The 19,281-nt window shown below is 55.1% G+C and overlaps 1 protein-coding gene across 2 annotated transcripts in view; it reads right to left on the bottom strand.

Moving 5' to 3' along the window:
• DOCK2 (dedicator of cytokinesis 2) overlaps positions 1-19,281 on the bottom strand; it is a 357,524-nt gene that overhangs the window by 6,881 nt on the left and 331,362 nt on the right. For both annotated transcript variants that reach the window (XM_037057743.1, XM_037057741.1), the window contains exons 39-46: positions 17,771-17,860; positions 15,871-15,975; positions 13,929-14,070; positions 10,243-10,324; positions 9,255-9,339; positions 8,367-8,453; positions 3,948-4,124; positions 2,509-2,592 (exon numbers count right to left, since the gene is read on the bottom strand). In XM_037057743.1, the coding sequence (XP_036913638.1) occupies positions 2,509-2,592; positions 3,948-4,124; positions 8,367-8,453; positions 9,255-9,339; positions 10,243-10,324; positions 13,929-14,070; positions 15,871-15,975; positions 17,771-17,860 (852 nt within the window). The remainder of the gene's footprint in view (positions 1-2,508; positions 2,593-3,947; positions 4,125-8,366; positions 8,454-9,254; positions 9,340-10,242; positions 10,325-13,928; positions 14,071-15,870; positions 15,976-17,770; positions 17,861-19,281) is intronic.

The following is a 19,281-nucleotide window of genomic DNA, read 5'->3' as shown; positions in this document are numbered from 1 at the left end:
GAACGAGACTGCAAAGAGGTAGCACACAGGTTACTTTGAACAACGACAACAAAAAAACATTTCTGTGATTGGTTATGTAAACATGTTTCTGCTTCCTTCCCTTGGCAGTCTCCCAGAAACAGAGAACCGCCCCCCCCCCCCCCCACCCCAAACTCAAGAGATCTATGAACGCGGTCAGGCACCACCGGATGGAGGATGTAATTGACCACCAGAGCAGCCGGGGGCGCTGGTGAGCAGAAGAGGCCAATCTCCAGGTAGGCAGGCGGGAGCGGCTGGGGAATTGGGGGCTCCTGGTACCTCCGCAGAACACACAGGCGGGTAGAAAGGCTGTGACGGGAGCAGGCGGGACCTGACAATCTATCATTAAGATGTAGCAGGCCCACTAATGGCCAACACTGTATTTCTGTGGCCGGGCCCGAAGGAGGGACCCAATAATATGAGTGGTTGGGATGGACGAGGAAGAGCTAATTTGCTGTGTGTAACAATGCACAAAGGCTGCGTTCTGCAGGAGGAGAGCAGCATCTTTTCAGGGCGCCTGGACTCTGGGCGGGAGAGATGTGGCCTCTGGCAACCCCCTTTTCCAGCTGAGTAGGCCCTTAACCTATTGGCAAGGCCAGGTGGTGGCTGCTGGGGGGAGAGCGGCCACGAGGGGACGCTGTCTGAAGAGGCTCTTAAAAACTGTAACATCTGCTTCTAAGAGCTTCTAGATGCTTTCAAAGCCTCCTTATTTCTCTGTAGTGCTTGTCCCTTAGCTCCAAGGCTGGGGTAGGACTTCCTTAGGGGTACAGCCTGGTGTTAGCTGTGCCGTGAAGCTGAGGTTCCAGCTCTGGGAGCAGTGCACACAGCTCGGGGAATCCATCACCAGGTGATAAACGGAGTCCAGTGGAGACCCGGGGCATTGACGCGGAGCAAGAATGGCACCCGACAGCCAAATGAATGTGTGCGACCTGCCAGCCCACCCTGGGGTGCCCCAGAATGATCAGAGGCAGGGAGCCCATCAAAGCCTGGCTTTCCTGCTTCCCCAGTTGTGGGGGAAGGGACTCCCCCAACTTGGGAAGTTGGATGAATATCCAAATATCCATTGCTATTTGGATATTAAAGTGCACGATGGCCTCAGAAGGCTGGGGACCTGGAGGGTGTTTGGGTTTCACCAGGTAGCACAAGGTAAGAAGGGAGAGAAAATTCCAGACCCACAGGATGCGTTCAGGAGAGCACTTGTGGGCAGCACTTGGTGTCCCCCCACTTTAAGCCTTGCTCTGCATACTCTGGCAGAGGCAGAGAAGGACCCGAATTAGGAATCCTTATTTTAAGAAAAGAGGGTGCACCCGGTGTTTCTCACTCCGATTTCCCCAGACTAACAAAAACTCCCCGATGCAACAGCTGCTTTGCTTTGCCCTGTGACTGGTGAGAAGAGGGGGGGGGGACAGGCAGTTCCTGTCCCCCAGCTGTGCCCTGGAGCACACCCCCACCTGCAGGGCACTGGGTGGTGGGGGGTCCACAGGTGCAGGGAGGGGTTGGAGGAGTCTGGCCCATCAAAGGCTTGGGGGGAAGTGTCTGGTGGATTGGTCCTTCCCTAGGGTGTGGGAGAGAGGGAGAGAGGAGGGAGAGAAAACAGGAGAGAGAGACAGATCCAGAGAAAGGAGGGGAGGAGGAGGAGGGAAGCAGAGAGAGGAGTGAGGGGGCGTGGTGCAGAGAGGGGGGGTAAGATATGGGGGAGGGTGCGAACAGAGGCAAAAGACAGAGAAGGAGGGACAAGAGCAAGGCACTTCAGAGAGAAGGAGGGGGAGACAGATGCACAGGAATGAAGAGCTAGAAAGCAGCAGGGCATGGAGGGAAGGGGCAGGGCACAGAGCGGAAGGGAGGCAGGGAGATGAGTGGACAGCAAGAGCGGGCAGGGCAGCGGGGCAGGGAGGACTGTGTCCACTTCTGGCTCTGGAGGGTTGAGCAGCCTGTGCAGAGTGAAGGTCCTTTGATGAAAAGCCAGCGAGCAAGAGCCTCGATTATTTCCCAAACCCAATCCCCGTCCGAGCATTACTTGCAACAAACTGGGTCAGCCTTAGGGGACAGGAGGGTGGGGGGCAGCATCTTGTTATCTGATGGGTATGAGCTGGGTGTGGGGCAGGTGCTGTTGGGAGTGTGGGGGCCTGGCTCCCACTGTGGTCCTGCTGGGAGAAGCCACCGCCTGCATTCAACACCCTGTGAAGCAACCTTAGCAACACACACCGCAGCACTGTTGCCCGGCCCCTGCAAGGCACCCCACGGGTGTGGCAGCCCAAATCCAGGGGCGTGCTCAAGTGAACAGAATGTCAGAAGAAGGGCCAAAAGCCAAAGGACAGGAGGACGTGTGAAATCAGGCCATGGCAGCCAGAGGCCAGCTCAGGTCAAGTGTACAGGGAGGGAGCTGGAGAAGACAAGAGGGAGGAGAACACCCGTGTGTGGGATGGGGCTGGGGAGGACGGGAGGGAGGGCGGACAGGCAGGCGGGCTCCCTGGTCTGGCACCAGTTTACCTGCCACGCAATCAGGTCCTTGAGGCGGTTCAGCTTGTCCTGGTCCTCAGGGTGGTCCCTGGTGTATTCTTCAGTGAAGAAGGCCTGGGGAGGACAGATATGTGGGGTTTCCTGTTCTGTCGGTGTGGACCCCCTAACCTAGCTGTCTGGCACTGAGAGAGGATGCCACTTGAGAGGGGGAGCAGTGAGGTCACAAGTACTTGGTGGGACAGGGACCCATAGTGACCTCACTGTTTGCTCTCCTTGGAGGCTCAGGTCAGCACCCACGGGGAATGGGCCATGACCCCAGGATGGCAGTCCTCAAAGCGGGGTCCCCGGGTCTGCAGCATCCACGCATCACCTGGGCGCTCACCAGAGATGCAAATTCCTGGCCCCTCTCGGACCTACTGAATCGGAACCTGGGTGGGGGGCACCTGTGTTCGTTCAGAAGCTCTGTGAGGATCCCCACTCATGTTCAAATGTGAGAGCACTGCCCCAGGCTCAGCTCACCGCCTCTGTCACTGTGTGTGATCCTGGTGCCCCCAGCTCTTTCTGGAGCTCACGTACTCAGTGTGTGTGTGCACAGCCATGTCGGCCCTCACGGCTGAACAGAGGCTCACCGACGACAACTGCGTGGGGTGCCCGAGGGAGGCTGGAGGGACTGTGGGGTAAGTTACTGGGATTACCGTGAATTGTGTTGTGCTCTCAATTTCACATCAATGAGGGACATAGAACAGAGAGTAGGGAGTTCATTGTGAGATTCACTAGTGTGAGGGGTCGTTGTCCCCTCAGTGTCTTCCATAGTGTGAGGTCTAGGTGGCAACCCAGTGAGGACTTCCTTCTCTGTTTCATTGCCAGGAGAAGCCGTGCTCCCCTCTGAGAGACTAGTGTTGTTCCCCCAGGGGCTCACGTGGCTCATGCATCTGATGACGTCTCCCTTTTTGCCCCGGACAGCGGGAGGCTCAAAAACGAAACTGTGGCTCAGATGTGTGGGGATTTCAGGAGGGACCTTATGATCTCAATATCCACATTACAGCTCAGAGTTGATCCTTTACTCTGTCTGTATTGTCAGACTCTGGATTTCATTCTTTCTGTTTGTAGATAACATTTCCAATCATCTTTGGTTCATGGTTCCCCCCCATAGTGGTCTGGCTTATGGTCATCTGGTCAACCTGGAGCCTGTGCTTGGCAGGGGTGCCTGGGTGCGTCCAGTGAGCGAAGGGGCCCTTGTGACCCCGGCTCCTTCCAGCCACAGCAGTGTGGCACTGTGGGGGAGGGAGGTGAGGGGATGCTACAGAACCTCTGGAAGGTGAATGAGGTCCAACCAAGCTGAGGTCTCTTTGGGGGCAAACAGCCCCAGTAAGATGAGCAACAGGCTGCTGTGTCTGTCTCGGCCCTTGGGCCCCTCGGGCCCCTGCTCTGTCCCCCACCGCCAGGCACTGGGCCACAGAAGCGCTCACCTTCTCGTACTTGGCGAAGCCCCCCATGACAGCGGGGTCCACGATCCCATTCAGGAGCATGGACAGGGGGTTGATGGGGAGGCTCTCGTCGCTCTGGTACTGGTTTATCATCATCAGGATCTTCTCGTTGGCCGTGGACATGGTCTCGATGGCGTTCTCCAGCGGGCTGATGGTGGTCTGTTGAAGACGAGATCACCAGAATGAAGGGGCCGGAGCAGATTGCTTTGAAACAGATACACACCTTGGTAGGGACTTCATCGGGCTGGAACTCAAATGAGCCAATGTTCCCTGGGGCAGGGTGTAGCCGACTCCAGTAATCAGTGAGCTCGGGGGCTGTCTGCTGTCTGGGCCCAGGCGGGCTGACTTCCCGTGAGTCGGCATTTCCCCAGGGGGTTCAAGAAGGCAGGCCAGGCATTTGCTGGTCAGCTCCAGGGAGGGTGTGCCTTCTTATTACGGGCGTGAAACTCACTCCAGTTCAACCCCTCTGGCATTGCTTGTGTGCCTACTACGTGTGACCTGGGAGCAGACATAGCAGAGCGACTGGCCATCTGGTCCCCCAGCTTGACCCACAGTCTGTCCTAAAACTGGCTTTTACGAGGGGGGTCACTGTCCCCAGGAGTGTTTCATTGTGTTGAGAAGATAAAACAGAGCCCCTCTCAGACACCCCTTAGAAAGCGGTGCAAACAAGACACCATCAGGTGCTGGCTGCGCAGGCAGGGTTCTCAAGAGCATGGGATCTGGAGCCAAAAAGCTCCAGATCTTTTCCAAACTTCTTCTGTAAAAGCCCCGGGGAGTGGGTAAGTTGGGTGCTGAGGGTCAGACCCTCCCTGTTGCAGGCACTCAGCCTGGTGCCTGGAGGGAGCGAGCAGCTCCGGGCAACGCACAGACAAACGCAAACCAAGGAACGCAGCTGTTTAGTAACACAGGGCGCAGGTGGGATCTGGCCCACGGGCCAAGTCTGATGATCCCTGAACTGAGCCAAACAAGTGAAATCGAGTGCAAATCTTAGCTCTGATGTTTTTTTGTTTTTCCTAGCTGTGTAATCTCAAGCAAGTTTCCCAACCTTCCTGAGCCTCGGTTGCCTCATTAGTAAAACAAGGCTGAGTGAGCCTACTCAGAGAATATAGCAGGTAGTGATGGTTACTGCTTCTTGTAGGGGTTTGGACAGACGACAGCAGTGGTCCCTAACCAAGGAAGACTCACGGGCGGGGTGGGGTGCCCTCCTGAGCATGTAGCAAAGATCAGCTGAGATAATATGACCGTGGACTCACCAGAATAAACTCTGTTTTGCATACTCACAACTACAGGTTTGCGGCTGTGAGTATGCGAAACACAGTGTAGCAGGTAGACTGCAAGAGTGTAAATAATGAAGGCTGGCAATTGGAGCCCTTAGGAGATTGTACCAAGGCGCGCTGTGCCATTGCAACATTCTTTTGAGTTAATAAAGCTGTAAAGCTATTGTAATAATCAGAACATGGATGTCTTTTTCCCTCCAAACAACTGTAAACCTACTTTTACTCTCCTCTGTATGCATATATGTATATGTATACATGACCCTCACTCTACCTGATATGAGGGGGAAATGAGTTATCAGGGTCAGCGCTTTGGAGACCATGTTCAGGGGGAAAAGCATCAGCCCAAAGATGTGGTGACGCTAGTCCCTGGCAGTCTGGGGCTTTTTGTGTTCTTTAGAAGCATGCCACCCCCTCCACCTTCTTGATCCAGTCCTCTGCAACCCCATGAGCTGCCCCCGACAGGCATTATTGTCATATCTTACTTTGGCCACTGACCGCTGTGGCCGACCAGGTCCCATCTCTGGGCCTCAGTTTCCTCAGAAGCACAATAGTGGGGATGGACAGGAACCAGGGAATGCAAATGGGCGGTCTCCAGGCCACCCTGAGAGGCCAGCTGTCCAGACTGCACACAAGTCCTAATTTTAAAAATCGTCTTCAGTTGGAGCCAGTTTGTCTGGGCTTCCGCCAGCCCCTCCTATCGTCCTGTGATTGCCTCACCTGTTCCCATTCTTGCCCCTGGGCTCCCGGTGTTGGAATTTGTAGCTCTTGGACTAAATGGCCTGGAGAGCGGCTTTCCGCGCTGAAATCCCCTCGTCTGTTTGGCGGGTGATGAAAACTAAGGCCAGAGGCACACAGTACCTATTGACAACACACCGCTTGCTAATGACCGGGTGGGAGTCCCATCTCTGACCCCACACTGGGGCTGCTTGTCCGTTCTCAGTGCCAAGAACAAGAAAGGACCCTCAATGATGGAACCTGTCCTTGATTCCCATAAGGAAAGCCCTCCCTGTGCGGACTACCCTGTCGTCATGGCGATCCATGAAAGAAACCACCACCAAGATGTAATTCACCAAACGCCGACACAAATGCTGGGAAACGCGCTGGCGTGGGGTGTCAGACTCCCTGACACCCTGAGCAACCCAGCTGAGGGGGGCTGTTGCAGGCACATCCACTCTGTCCACCTTTCGGAGGTTTGCCCAAACCTTTCTCTCACGAGATAATTGGAACACAAGGAGCGAAACAAGAATGTTGACTTTTTCTTTCCTAACTTCAGAGTCCTGAGTCCATAAACTAATGTAATGGGTTCAGACGTTAGGGGTGTCTGCATACTGACTGAATGATACAGAGTTAGTTACAAATATTCTGGAGCGACACCATGGACCTGGGTCGGTTCTTGGCACTCAGCAATGTGGCGGGGAACAAAACGGACACGAATCTGTCTTTCTGGAGCTTATATTTTAATGTATTGTATGTAATAGTCTAGATATTAAAATCAACATGCAGGCACGTAAGACAGTGTATTAGGAGGTGGCCGCTGTTCTGAGGGGAAGGGAAGACAGCCCGGGGCTCTGTCTCTTACTCACCGTCGGAGGGGGACACAGAAGGACAGCAGCCACCTTGCTGAGCCCCACAAGGAGGGGAGGGCGCAGCCAGGACCTTTGGGTAGAGGCTGCAGAGTGGGAGGAGGTTTCTAATTCTTCCCTCAAAAGAGGGATTAATAACAGCGCGTAGTTCATAGGATTTTGGGTCCCAAGGGACAATGCCACAAGGCCCTTGCCGCCCTGCCCGGGACACTTGGCAAGCATACCCTGTGTCAGTCTGTCCCACGAGGAAGAGCATTTCTAGGGCACTGATTGCTGGGCAGACCCCCCCGCCTCACTTACAGACCTTGAGTAGCCCACCGGCCCCTCCGCACCTTGGCTCCTCCATCTACAAAGCCGCGTATCGGGGGGAGGGGCCATGGCGCCCGGTGCACCGGGTGCTGTTGAGGGGTCCAATGAGGGCATGCGCGTGAGCAGCTCAGCGCATGCGCAGTCAGTGTTGGTTGATGTCATCACAATCATCATTCCATTCTCCACCTGCCTGTGAGCCGCAGCCCGGAAGGCCCCCGGGCGACTGGGCTCCTGCGGGGGAGGCAGGCGCTGGAATTGATGACAGGGGCAGTGTGTGACACCCGTCAGAGCATGTGGATCCCCTGCCCTGGGCTCCAGGTCCTGATGGGGGCCTGCATGACCTGGCGTGGGACTGCTACCCAGCCCTCCCTTGCCCACATTCAGGCACACGCGTGTTCTGGCTGCGGGACCTTTGCCGGTACCGCACTGGCCGGTCCCTTTGCCGGAACGTCCTTCTCTTCTGTGTGGACCGCCCTGACTTCCTCCAGGCCTGTGCTCAGAGCCCATTTATCAGGGAGGCTTTCTCTGGCCCCTCTGTTTAAATACTACCTCCTCCATCATCTCTCACTCTTCCCCATAATGGCTATCACCGTTTGATGTAACATGTATTTACTTTGACGTTTCAGTCTCTCTGTCCCAGGAAAATGTAAGCTTCATGGCAAAATCTTCTGGTCTTAGAACTGTGCTTGGCATGTGTTAGGTGCTCACGAAGCATTTGCTGAAAGAATGAGACGTTCTGAATATGCCTGGCCCTTCCCCTGTATTGTGGGCACTGAAGGGTCCTTAGCTGTCTGAAGGCATGAAGACCCTGAAGTGTGTGGAGAAGTAAAATACGTGCTATTTCCACACTAGCTGGAGGTTCGCTCCTGTGGGAACTCCTCTGTGAGCCTCATTTTATCCAGCTGTAAAACGGGTTCATAGTGGGATTCTGCAAACATACCCCGAGGGGCTGCTGGGACTCAGAGGACATGTGACTGCGTGGTAGAGTTCCGTGGCCCCCTGCCCCCCCCCCGCACCCAACCACAGGAGCTCCCCATTCATCAGCTTTCACTGCATCATTGGGTTGCTTTTGTGAGGAAAGAAGGTTATCTGACGCTTAAGAATCTGAACATAGCTAACTTGGATGCTGCCTCAGGTCCCTTCCTGCGCTGGAATTCTGGAGCTCCCACAGCGGCTTCAGAAAAAAGTCCCTGAGGCTGGGAGAGGGGTGCAGAGAAGGACCCGAGACTCACCTGGGACATGTGGACCACCTCAAACCAGCGCAGGATGCCCGGCAGCTTGTACGCAGTCACGAAGGAGGTCCTCTCAATCCACATTGACTGTGCCACGGGCAAGGGGTGACAAGAGAAGGAAGTGACGTGTAGGCAGCTTGGGTATCAGACATACTTGGCAGAGTCCTAGCCAGACCCCAGGCCTCCATCCACCCGAAATCAGAATCCTTAGAGGCCCAGAATCACACTCTCACCTTACCCTTAAGAATTCTTTCCAAACATGAAATTTAAGTTTTCCCTGGCCTTGGGCCCAGTAAGTTTTAACCCGGGGCTCTGAATAGTTTGAATTTTTAGGCAACATTGAATGCATCCACCTGCACTTTCTGGGGGGAGGGCCCACGGGGTGCCTTAGATTCTCTCAAAGGGGCAGTGACTCCCAAAACAGGAAGAATGAAGGCAAAGGGCTGAAAGAGACATGAAGCCACCTCCTCTTACCAGCCTTGACCTTGGGAATAGAAAAGTGGTTCTGGCTTGGGAAATGCACAGGGGATAGTGGGGACTAAAGTCTCTGTGGCTTACAGTTGGTATTTTCTGGAGAGTTTGACTTTCTCAACACCCCTGCTTAGCGTGAGGGTCCTACCTTCTGCAAATGCCTAAATGCCCAACTGTGCTTGCAAGGCGCACCTCACACAAGGCCCAGGTTATGCCTGGAAAGTGGAAAGGCTCGAGGAACGAACCCCATGGGAGAGACTGGGAATGGGTGTCACCGCATCAGTGGATGCTAGTTGTACTTCCTTTGGCTTTGGATTGAGTCCCCTCTGGTCCTGAGGTTGGCAGAAGTGCTCTCTGGTTGGTAAAGGGGGCCCAGGCGAGAGGTCAGGGCTGCTGAGCGAGTGGGGAGGTACTCACGGCAAACTCATTCTCGGGGTCGACCGTGCCCCGGCGCACGGGCCGGGAGTAGTGGAACCTCTGCACGTAGTTGGATTTATAAAAGCTGCAAGACAGGAAGGGGTCGAGGCTCCTAGCAGCATGCCTGGTTGCGGGCACAGAACCTGACCTGAGCTGGCCAGGGCGGCCCGTTACTGCAGACTGTGGGCCTGGCAGAGTCCTTGCTGTAACACGGAAAGCCAGGCTTTCCTTGCAAGGTGATTTAGAAGGGAGACTGGGTAACGACTTCCTGGGAACACAGCAGCCCCTAGGGTGCCCAAGGAGCTGGAATTCTTGCATGAATGCACAGAGTCCCCTGGGCCATCATTTCCTGTGACCTCAATGAATGACCTCAAGGGGTATCTTCCAAGGATTGTGTTAGGGGTCTCAGCCCCCCCACAAAGCACTTTTCCTGAATCTCTAGTCAGGTTCTGCTGTCAGGGCCAGCAACGCACAGTGCTAGCTCTGTGGCTGCTGTCCCCCACCCACAGGAGCCCGACTGAGAGGCTGACAGGAGGCTGAGTCCGAGCCGTGCCCTGAACACATCCATTGTCAATGGACAGCCTTAATGAATGCTGAGATGACGCCCCTCTGGGATCACAGGCTGGGCATAAGCACTGCCCTGCCCCCAAGCCCCTTCTTCACACACCCGCTTGCAGGATCAACCTGAGCGTCAGGTTCTCCCTGAGCGGTTCAGGGACTGTGACTGCTGCTCACTGAGGGTCCGCCATGCCCCAAGGCGAGGCATGGCCTCACTCCTGCCATCCACCTCTGGCTTCAGCCTGTTCAGTGGCAGAGCCCAGGTGGCTGACTGGGGGTGACTTTCCTCCCCAAAGAGGAAGGGGAAATAGGCTGGCTAAGACAGAGAAGGGACTAGAGGAGCATGAGGCCTATCCTGCCACCAGCTCAGCTTGGGGACCCCATGGGGTTTCTTCCCCACCCCCTCCTTCCAGTGAGCTGTGGGTCTTACTTTATAATCTGGTCAGGCACCGGCTTGTTCTTGAACCTGGGGTGTTCATCCAAGACGGGCTGGACGGTGAAACACTGGATGTCTGGGACCCCTGGGTTAAGGATTCACGACATGTCTGTAGGCCACAGGGATGGCTCCAAGCACAGCAGGTCCCACTGAGACCTTCTGGGCCAGCCTTCTGCGGTCAAGTTTGCTGGGTCAGGCTGCTGGCTGACAGCTAGGTCCCATCAATCAGTTGGCAGCCAGAGCTGCCTGTCACTGGCCCGTCCCAGGGCTCAGCCCCTGCTAACAGTTGGTTAATAGTGCTTAATCATCATCATCATTAACAATAATACCACTGGATGCATTTATAGCTCTAAATCAATTGCAGAACACATCTCCCCATGGTTTCCTTTCATCTCTCCAATTCCACAGAGCAGTGTTATTAATGTAAAGTGTCCCCGTTTCATGGATGAGGATATCACGGTCAAGGAAGCTGGACAACTTGTGGAAGCCTGCCCAGCTAGTGAGAGCAGAGCAGGGATTTATTTGCATTTACACCTTTTAACCTTGAGCTCAGGGTTCTCCGACTGCAGACTGCCACTCAGGAGGGCCCTTGGACCAGCGGCGTCAGCATCACCCGAGAGGCTGTTAGAATCGGTGCGTCTCAGGCCCTGCCCCCAACCTACTGAACCAGACTCTGCGTTTTTGTGAGGTCCTCATCTGCACGCTCACGTTTGAGAAGCGCTACTTTGGCGCATGCAGACGCACGCCCCGTACACCCTAACTCTGACAGTCTGAGAGCGAGTCCCGCGGCAGGGCGGTGAGGCCATGTCCGGGCTCCGTGGGGAGGAGTCCCACCGTCAATGAGTGACACCTGCCATGGGCACTGATGCAAAAGAGGCTCTGTGTGTGCCAGATTGTTGTCACACTTATTCTAGACCTTCACTCACTTTATGCAAATGACACGGGACACCAGACGAACACAGCCCGCCACCACTGGGCCCATCCCCGAGCCCTCTTTACCCACCTCCTTGTTAGAGATCCAGGTTCCACCATTGCTCCGTTCTACCACATGGCTCCAGACACTATTCCTGCGCCTGGCATTTCTGCCAACTGTGGGACCTCAGACTCTCCTGACGGCTCGAGGGCTCGACTGGGATCCACTGACTGTCTCTGGGGATCGGACAGATGCCACTGTCCGTTCCCTCAACCCAGCACCGCCACCAGGGCTCGGCTCACCCTCAGGCAGGCCTGTGCTCGGGGAGCTCTCGTCTCTCAGCCCCCACCCCCTCCCTCCCAGATGGCGAGCTTTCTGAGAGCGGGGGCTCTGGGTCTTTCCCACATAAAAAACAGCCCAAACTGAATTCCAAGTTAAATTCCACTGGCCCCTCCTCCCCACGAACTCACTGCACGCCAGTGTGGGGCATGTCCCGTATTTTTGAGCATCGCAGTTGTAAGCAACCTGGCCGCAAGCATTTTTGCCACAGACATTTCCGCCGCAGAACCAGTGTGCTACGTAAGGCAACTTTGCCGTAGCAGATAAAATAACTGGCTGACAGTTTGGTTTCATGTCTCCATTGACAAATCCATTTACATCCATTGAATACTTAAACGTATTGGAGCTAGTTGTCATGACAGTTTGGTTTTATTCCATTTCTCCATCGGCAAGTTCCCGCAGTATTCCCACCTTTATGTTACATAAATCTGAGCCCTCCTAACAGTCTACACAGTGACAGGCAGATGGGACGGTCTGAAAACGTGGGTGATAACACACGCATGCATTTCCTTGATGGAAAACACGGCAATAAAGCTTATGGGGCCGGAGTGCGTACCACACTAGGAAACGATCACACGTCGGCTTGTAAATCCTTCGGCGAATCTGCATGTACTGCGTCCAGTGACACTTCCCAGACAGCTTTGGAATGCCTAGCAATGCACGTGTGAAAATACGTGACTACAAATCGACAAGTAAAAAAGGGTGCATAGCAATCAAGTCTGTTTAACATTGTTATCTGCCTTTTCCTGTTTCGGTCTGTCCTTTCATGGCAAAATTGCTTTACGGCAAATCAGTTCCGCGCTGAAAATGTTTGCAGTGAACACACCTGTGGCCAAGATGTTTAGTGTGGAAATGCCTGGACCCGAGATAACCCACACGCCGCGACCTACGGCTGCTCTCCCACCGGCGCAGCGGAGCGCCACTGTGACAGGGACCACACGGCCCTCTACGGCTAGAAGATTCTCTATCTGGCCTTTCAGAGAGGAGTTTGCCAACTCCCGTCTTAAAGGAGGTTCTGGGTCATGTCTGCTGACCTTGGCAGCTGCCCTTGGTCCAAGAGGGTAATCCAAACCTGTCCTAACGGAGCCAAACAATCCTGTCCTAACACAGGAGGATCAGTGGCTGGTCCACAGTTAGAATTGTGGCCCCGAGGCCTGGGCAGAGAGGACAGCAGGGGACCGGAGACACCCAACTAAGGCACCTTTGTTTTTAAATGTCTTCCCCCCACTTGGATACCTAGTATCCAATGGCTCGTTGGCTTTTCAACAAGGGAAGGCAAGACAGCGGGGCTCAGATTTGGGTAACAGGCATTCGGATCCTGGTTCCGTCCCTTCGCGTGGTCTCGTACAAGCGGCTTACAGTGTTGGAGCCTTGGTTTTCTTACTTGTAAAATTGAGAGAGCAATAATACACACCCCATAGGGTTACTATCAGGGTGAAAGGAAACGATGCATGAGACACGCCTAGGACACAAACCACCAGTTCACAGAGAGCATTCTGTTCACTGATCTCAAACACAAGGACAGCATTACAGGAGCACACACACTCCGAGACCCGGGCCTTGGAGTTCGGCTCTCAACCCCAGTGCTGACCTGCTTTGTACCATGATCGCCCTCCCCATGTAGTCCTTGTCTACGAAATAGGGAAAATACCTGGTAGGATTTTACGGGGGCTAAAGGAATAATGGTAATGAAGCACTGAGTCCTGTGCACAGAGTGAAGAGGACGTTTAGAAAATGCCAGGCCTTCCCCTTTCCACCTGGTTCTGGACACCACATCGGGCCTACACGTGAGTCTCTGGGGCAGGGGCACACACTCTCCCCACCTGGCGCGAGTGAAAGGCCACGAGGCTGTTCGACACCAGCTGTTCACTTAGAAGGGCCTTAGCACTAATCCCGGCTCCTCTGTAACCGAACGCACATCCACAAGCAGCGGGCTCCTCCACCAGCTGCAATTCCTCCTGCAAATAACCACGGCAGAGCAGGCATGAAGGACAGGCGAGCGTAACGGAAAGGTTACAGATGAATATGTATCACCCGAGGGAAAAATATTTGGATTACGGTTCGGCAGACTTAGCAGACCAGCCATGCAACCTGTCAACCCCATTTTGCATAACATAACTTAATTTGTGCAAAAGGACTGCAAAGGGGGAAGCCAGGCTGGTTGAATGTGCCTCTGCTCAGCCGCCTGCCTCGTCCTGGCGAGTCCGCCCTGCCCAGGGTTAGCTCCTGGCCCCGTGAACGCCACACCCTGCCCAAGCTCCCTGCGTGATCTCATGTCACCTCTGTCCTCTGTGTACGCCAGTGAGCGGGCACCCTCTCAGCAATGATGCTGGCACAGTCCTGAGCTCTGAGATGTGGCTCTGTGGGTTCGAGTCCCAGCAGGGCCACCCATGTCTGGCCCCCTGGCTGGGGCCGTCTGCAAGGATACACTGGCCCAGGGCGTTCTTCACGTCATCCCCGGGGGCAGAGGTTGTGTTCATCTTCTCTGCGTTGGGGAACTGGCTCAGGAGCTGCATCTGGAAATCTTCCCTCCGCTCATACTCCTTGCCTCGGTAGATGAACACTTTGTTCTGCAGAGAAATGACACCCACCAGAGAGCTCAGGGCCCAGGGTCGGAGGACGTGGTTCAAGCGGAGCTGGGAGGCTTGTGACAGGATGACAGGGCTACGGGGACCTCTTACAGACTTTTCTCCGCTCTGCCTGCCCACCAAGGAAAGGAGGAGCTGAACCCACGGACCTCCTCACGGGGCACACCACTTCTTTGAAAAGATCACCTCTAAAGGGAGAGGGGGTCGTGGGTGCCGGGAGCTTCCCCTTCCAGCTGTCCCGTGCAGAGCTTCTGGAGCAATTTCTCACTTGGCTTTCACCGTGTGGGTCACACATACTCCCCTATTTACACGGCCACAAGCGTCACCTCTGGCCGTTGATGGGCCGTGTGTGCTGGGGCTGTGGGATGGGAGGGACCGACGTTTGGGTCCTTCATCACTTAGCCCCTGGTCCTAGCTCCATGGAAACACGCTCTTGACCCTTCCTTGACCATGGTGGCCTCTTCCAGACCAGCGGCTTTCAAGCAGAGGATGACTCCTCTCCTGTGGGACACTGGTAATGTCCAGAAACATTTCTGGTTGTCACTTGGGGGAGGTGGGTACAGGCCTGGGATGCTGCTACACACCCTTTAATGCGCAAGATAAGCGCCTAGTTTAAAACGTCAATACAGCTGAAGTGAGAAACGCTGTTCTGGACCGGGTCTGTGCAGCCTCTGAGGGCCCCCCAGGTCTTCTGTCCAAGCCCATGTCCGTCACCCCCATAGATCAGTGCTTCCAGACCTGGGCAGTCTCCCGAGGAGCCCAGGAGACCTGCGGAAATGCAGATGCTCAGGCCTCACTCCAGACCTGCTGAAATGGCCCCTGTGGCGGCGGCAGGGCCCAGGAACCAGCCTTTTCACCCAGTGCTCCAGGTCAGGGGTCAGGTTTGGGAAGGTACCTCCTCCCTCGGGGAAGCGCTCAGTGCCGCCCCCTGCTACAGTGCACGCGCACTTGGACTTCCATGCTGATCCCTGACGGTAAGTGATTCGTTTCCTTGAGTGGACTGTGGACCCAGTGGGTCAGCGACCACGTTGACAGTTTCTTCTGAATCTCACTGAGCTCAGAAGTGAACCACAGACACCCAAACCGGAAGGAAGCCTTTGGCTGACCTAGTCCAAGTCTCTACGTGGTGAATGAATAATCCACAAAAGCAAAGGTTCAGAAACTATGCTTCAGGGGCCCCCAGGGGCCCCAAGACCCTTTCATGGCCTCACAGGATCCAGGCTGTTTTTTCAGTAACCATAAATTGTTACATTTAAGAGATTTACAGAAACAGGAAACAATTCACTATTTGCACTCATTTTTAAATTAGAAAATATAGTTATTTTTCACACACATGCCATGTATGTCAGCACGTGATAGATTTTATTGTTTTGAAACAAATGGATAAATATTTGTAAATTTTCTCAGCTTTAATTTTGAATGTGATAACTATAGATAGAGTCTGTATATACAGAAGTTCTTCGGGGACCTTGATAATTTTCAAGAGAGAAAAGGGGTCCTGCATCCAAAAGTTCTAAGAACCAGTGCCTGGCAGGGCCCACTCTGGGGCAGAGCCTCCTTCAGGGACCAGGGTGAGGCGCCTCGGGAGGTGGCCCTGGTGGCTGTGTTCTGAGAGCAACCCAGGGGTGACTCATGGTGATGCTGATGAAGGGGACCAGGAGTGAGTGGGGCGGAGGAGGGAGAGCGCTGTACCCGAGTACCCGCAGGTTCTCCGAGCCCAGAGGGACAGCCGCAACGCGAAGGCCCTGCACCCAGCCCATGTACGAGCCGCCGCACACTCACCCGCAGGAAGGAGGGGAAGCCCTGGCCGTAGTACCCGACAGCAAAGTAGTCCGGTTTGGGTCTGAGGATTTTCATGATGTTTTCATAGAACTTTGCCTGTTGGATCTGAAAGGGGAAAATGCACAGCTTTGAATAGCAGAGACACGTGTCAAAGGCATGCGAGACTCAGAGGCCACAGGGAAGACACAGTCATCACACCTGAACAAGTGTGCCCAGCACACCTGTGTGCACACTGGTGGGAATGTTTGTGACCCTAACAGTGCAGTGGGTGTCACGTGTACAGATTCAAGCGAGAATAGACTGAAAATATTAGAAAAAAGCTCCCAGAAAGTCACCCAGCCCCCAAAATACTTGAATCTGCCCCATGCCCAGCCCCACAATGCATCCATGCAAAGAAAGTGACGTGTGGACACACCCTCCTGCAGCCTGTGGAGAGACAGGTTACAGGCGAGTCCCATGCCATTATGTGAGGGACGTGAGCATCCGCAGAGTTCGTTATTGCCGGGGGCCCTGGCACCAGCCCACCATGGACACCAAGCAACAACTGTTAATAGCTGTCTACTGCACACCAGGTCCCCTGTCAATCACGCTGCCTGGACCGGCTCACTGGCTGGCGCCATCCTCAGAGCAGCCCCTCGAGTGCTGAGCCTCCCCTTTGCAGACAAAGCAACGTTCTCTCACAGCATAGCCAGCAGGTGGGGAGGGGAACCCAGCCAGCTGTCCCCAGGTGTGTGTCTGTGAGGGTCCCTGGATGGATGTCGGTGTCTCCCCACGTGTGTGCACCACATATGTCATCAGCCCTAAGGGCCGTGTGTTTTCCATATTTTAGCATCTCCAGAAACACTGTGCATCTTACTTGGCCCCTGATGGCCTCTTACCATTGGTATGTGCTCGACAGAAATCATAAGCCAGACGTGACATGGCACAGGTAGAAGGACACACTGTGACTCCTTACATGTCATACGGTATGGAAGATAAATGTGCACTGACCAGGCACGAGACTGTGAGGTGGGCTTGGTGCCCAGATGTGTGTGCACATCAGCATGTGCATGGATGTGCATTGTGTCTGTGCGTGCACAAGTGTGTTCTGAGCGTGTGTGTGGGGGTCTGAATGCGCTCTTCTGAAGGCCTGTGTGCAATTCCCTCTGTGGACGAGCTCGCGGGGCAGGTATGGGTTGTACAAGCACATCTCTTGGAGAACTCCACTCCCTAACCTGCTCCCGCCAAAAAGAACTACAAACCCCCTCCCAGCGCTCTGGCTCTCACTAGAGCTGGCCTGGCCTCTAAGAATGGGCGAAGGTGGGGCCCCGGGGTCCTGACTCTCAGGTCACCAGGAAGTCAGAGGGCGGAGCAGGGGTGTGGGTGCTGGGGGAGGCCACCCTGCAGTTCTGCGTTTTCCCTGCAGAGGCCGCCTCCCCTGGCCTCTGAGGCACAGGCAGAACAGGCAGAACAGGCAGGCTCCCCCCACCTTTCCACTTCCTCCACCAAATCACAAGCACCGAGGAGCTAATGGGGAATGGCCAGATGGGGAGCATTTTAATGTGATTTATCTGTTAATTGGAAAGCACGGATCTGCGTTTTTTTAATTGGCTTAGTGATTGGTGAGACTCAGGGCACATGGCCAGCGCTGATCGGGAACGGCGGTGGCGGCCCAGGGCCCCGCAGGAGCTGAACACCCACCCCTGGACTCCAGGAACCGTCTGATGAGTTTTCCCAGAATTCCTCCCTCTGGAAATATTCCCACCCGTTCAGCACAGCCTGGCTCAGCTCAGGCCCCACTTCCCTTCATTATCTAGGGGCCCACCTGCCTGGCCTCCCTTCTCCTCGTCCTGGCCTCCCTGGTGAGCCGAGACCCTGAGCACCCGGCCTCCAGGACGGTCAGCTCCGCTGGTGACCTTACCAGGTTCTGGCTGAGCAGCTCGTAGTCAAAGATCTCCATCTCGTACTGCTCCGCCAGCTCCTTGCACAGACTGATAGCCTCCTCCCACATCTGCAGGAAGGTCGAGGAGACAAAAGTTAGGGCCCCTCCAGGCCTGCGGATTCCTTGCTGAGGAAGGGGCCTGGCGGCTCTGCCTCCTGGGACTCGGCGGCAAGTCTGGCCCAGCCCAGCCCCACACTCGGGCCGAGAGGTGCTTCCTCTGCCACTTAATCCAGTTTCTTCGTAAATAAGGGGGCAGCCACAGACTGGGCTAGACACTGTCCCTGCAGGCTCTTAGGACCGTCTTGACCCCTCTGAGAGGTGACCAGAGGCATCCGAGCCTCCCAGGTGAGAAACAGAGTTTCACAGGCAGCGCAACTGCCCAGCTCAGTGCCCGTCCCAAGGGCAGGCCAGGTTGCCCGCCGGGCAGCCCGTGGCCTTGCCTCATTCCCTGCCTTAGAACCAAGTGAACCCTTGATGCCCTTGGCTTCCCCATGCAGGTGGGGCAGCGAGGTATTGGCCCCATTTTCCACGGAGAAATGGTTCTCGAGAGGTGAGCAGGTGCCAAAGGTCAGAAAGGTTTTGGAAACAGAGATGGGGCCACATCCAGTTCTCCTAAAACTCATGCTCAGTTCTTTCCATTCTGCCAGTCCTAACATGCCCCTGCCACCCTGGCCATCTTTCCTCCCCCTCCCTCTTTTTTTTTTTTGTGGGGGCAGGGTGCTGGTGAAGAATGAGACCTGCTCTCTTCACAGGTTTTCCGTTCAGAATTCAGTGAGTTCGCAGAGGCCCAGTGGTGCACAGCAAGTCTGCCAAACCCGGGCATCTGGCGACTGAGGCTGTGCCAGTCCCTTCTCAGTGGGTTGTCTGGGCCGTGAGAGTAGGCAGGGGAGCGCACAGAGAGGCGGTGGGCGTGGGACCAGAGGATGAAAGAGTGGTTGAGACTTTAAAAATAGGTCTTTTCCCTTTGTGAAGCCGATTCTGAAAAAACAGACTCTGGACATAGGGTTCCGTCCATTTTGTCTGAGGCTGGGGTCGACAGATCGCTCCTGTACCTGCCAACCCTGGGGGGCGGAGTCCCTGCAGAGCAGCCGGGGATGCAGGGTGGGCTGGGGATCCCCCGAGAGACACCCGTCACATTGCACATTTGGTTTAAAATGGAAAAATGCACCTGAATGGAAAAGCTGGTGGAGGAGGGGAAGGAGAAAGAGGAAGTTGCCAAAATGCAGCGTGTAATTGGTAGCGAAAGTGCTCTCTCTGCAGCCAAGCATGAAATAAACGCAAGTGCGAAACAGAGGGGTTGTGGCTGCACACCCACACTAAGTTGTGGCAGCTTAGTGAGGGGGTAAAGGTGCCTTCTGTGCCAGGAGGCGCCAAGTCTGGGCTGGGCGGGACGCTGCTGGGCTTGAGCGGAAGTCTTTGCCAGCTCTCCACCAAATCTGCCAGAAATGCTCTCCCCATGTGCTAAGAGACCACTAAGGAGCCAGGATGGG

This window comes from Sturnira hondurensis, unplaced genomic scaffold (genome assembly GCF_014824575.4).
Source record: "Sturnira hondurensis isolate 20B ecotype Veracruz unplaced genomic scaffold, ASM1482457v3 Scaffold0009733, whole genome shotgun sequence".
Taxonomy (NCBI): domain Eukaryota; kingdom Metazoa; phylum Chordata; class Mammalia; order Chiroptera; family Phyllostomidae; genus Sturnira; species Sturnira hondurensis.
Note: the sequence above shows the minus strand (reverse complement) of the source record. Positions and strands in the feature narration are given on the sequence as shown.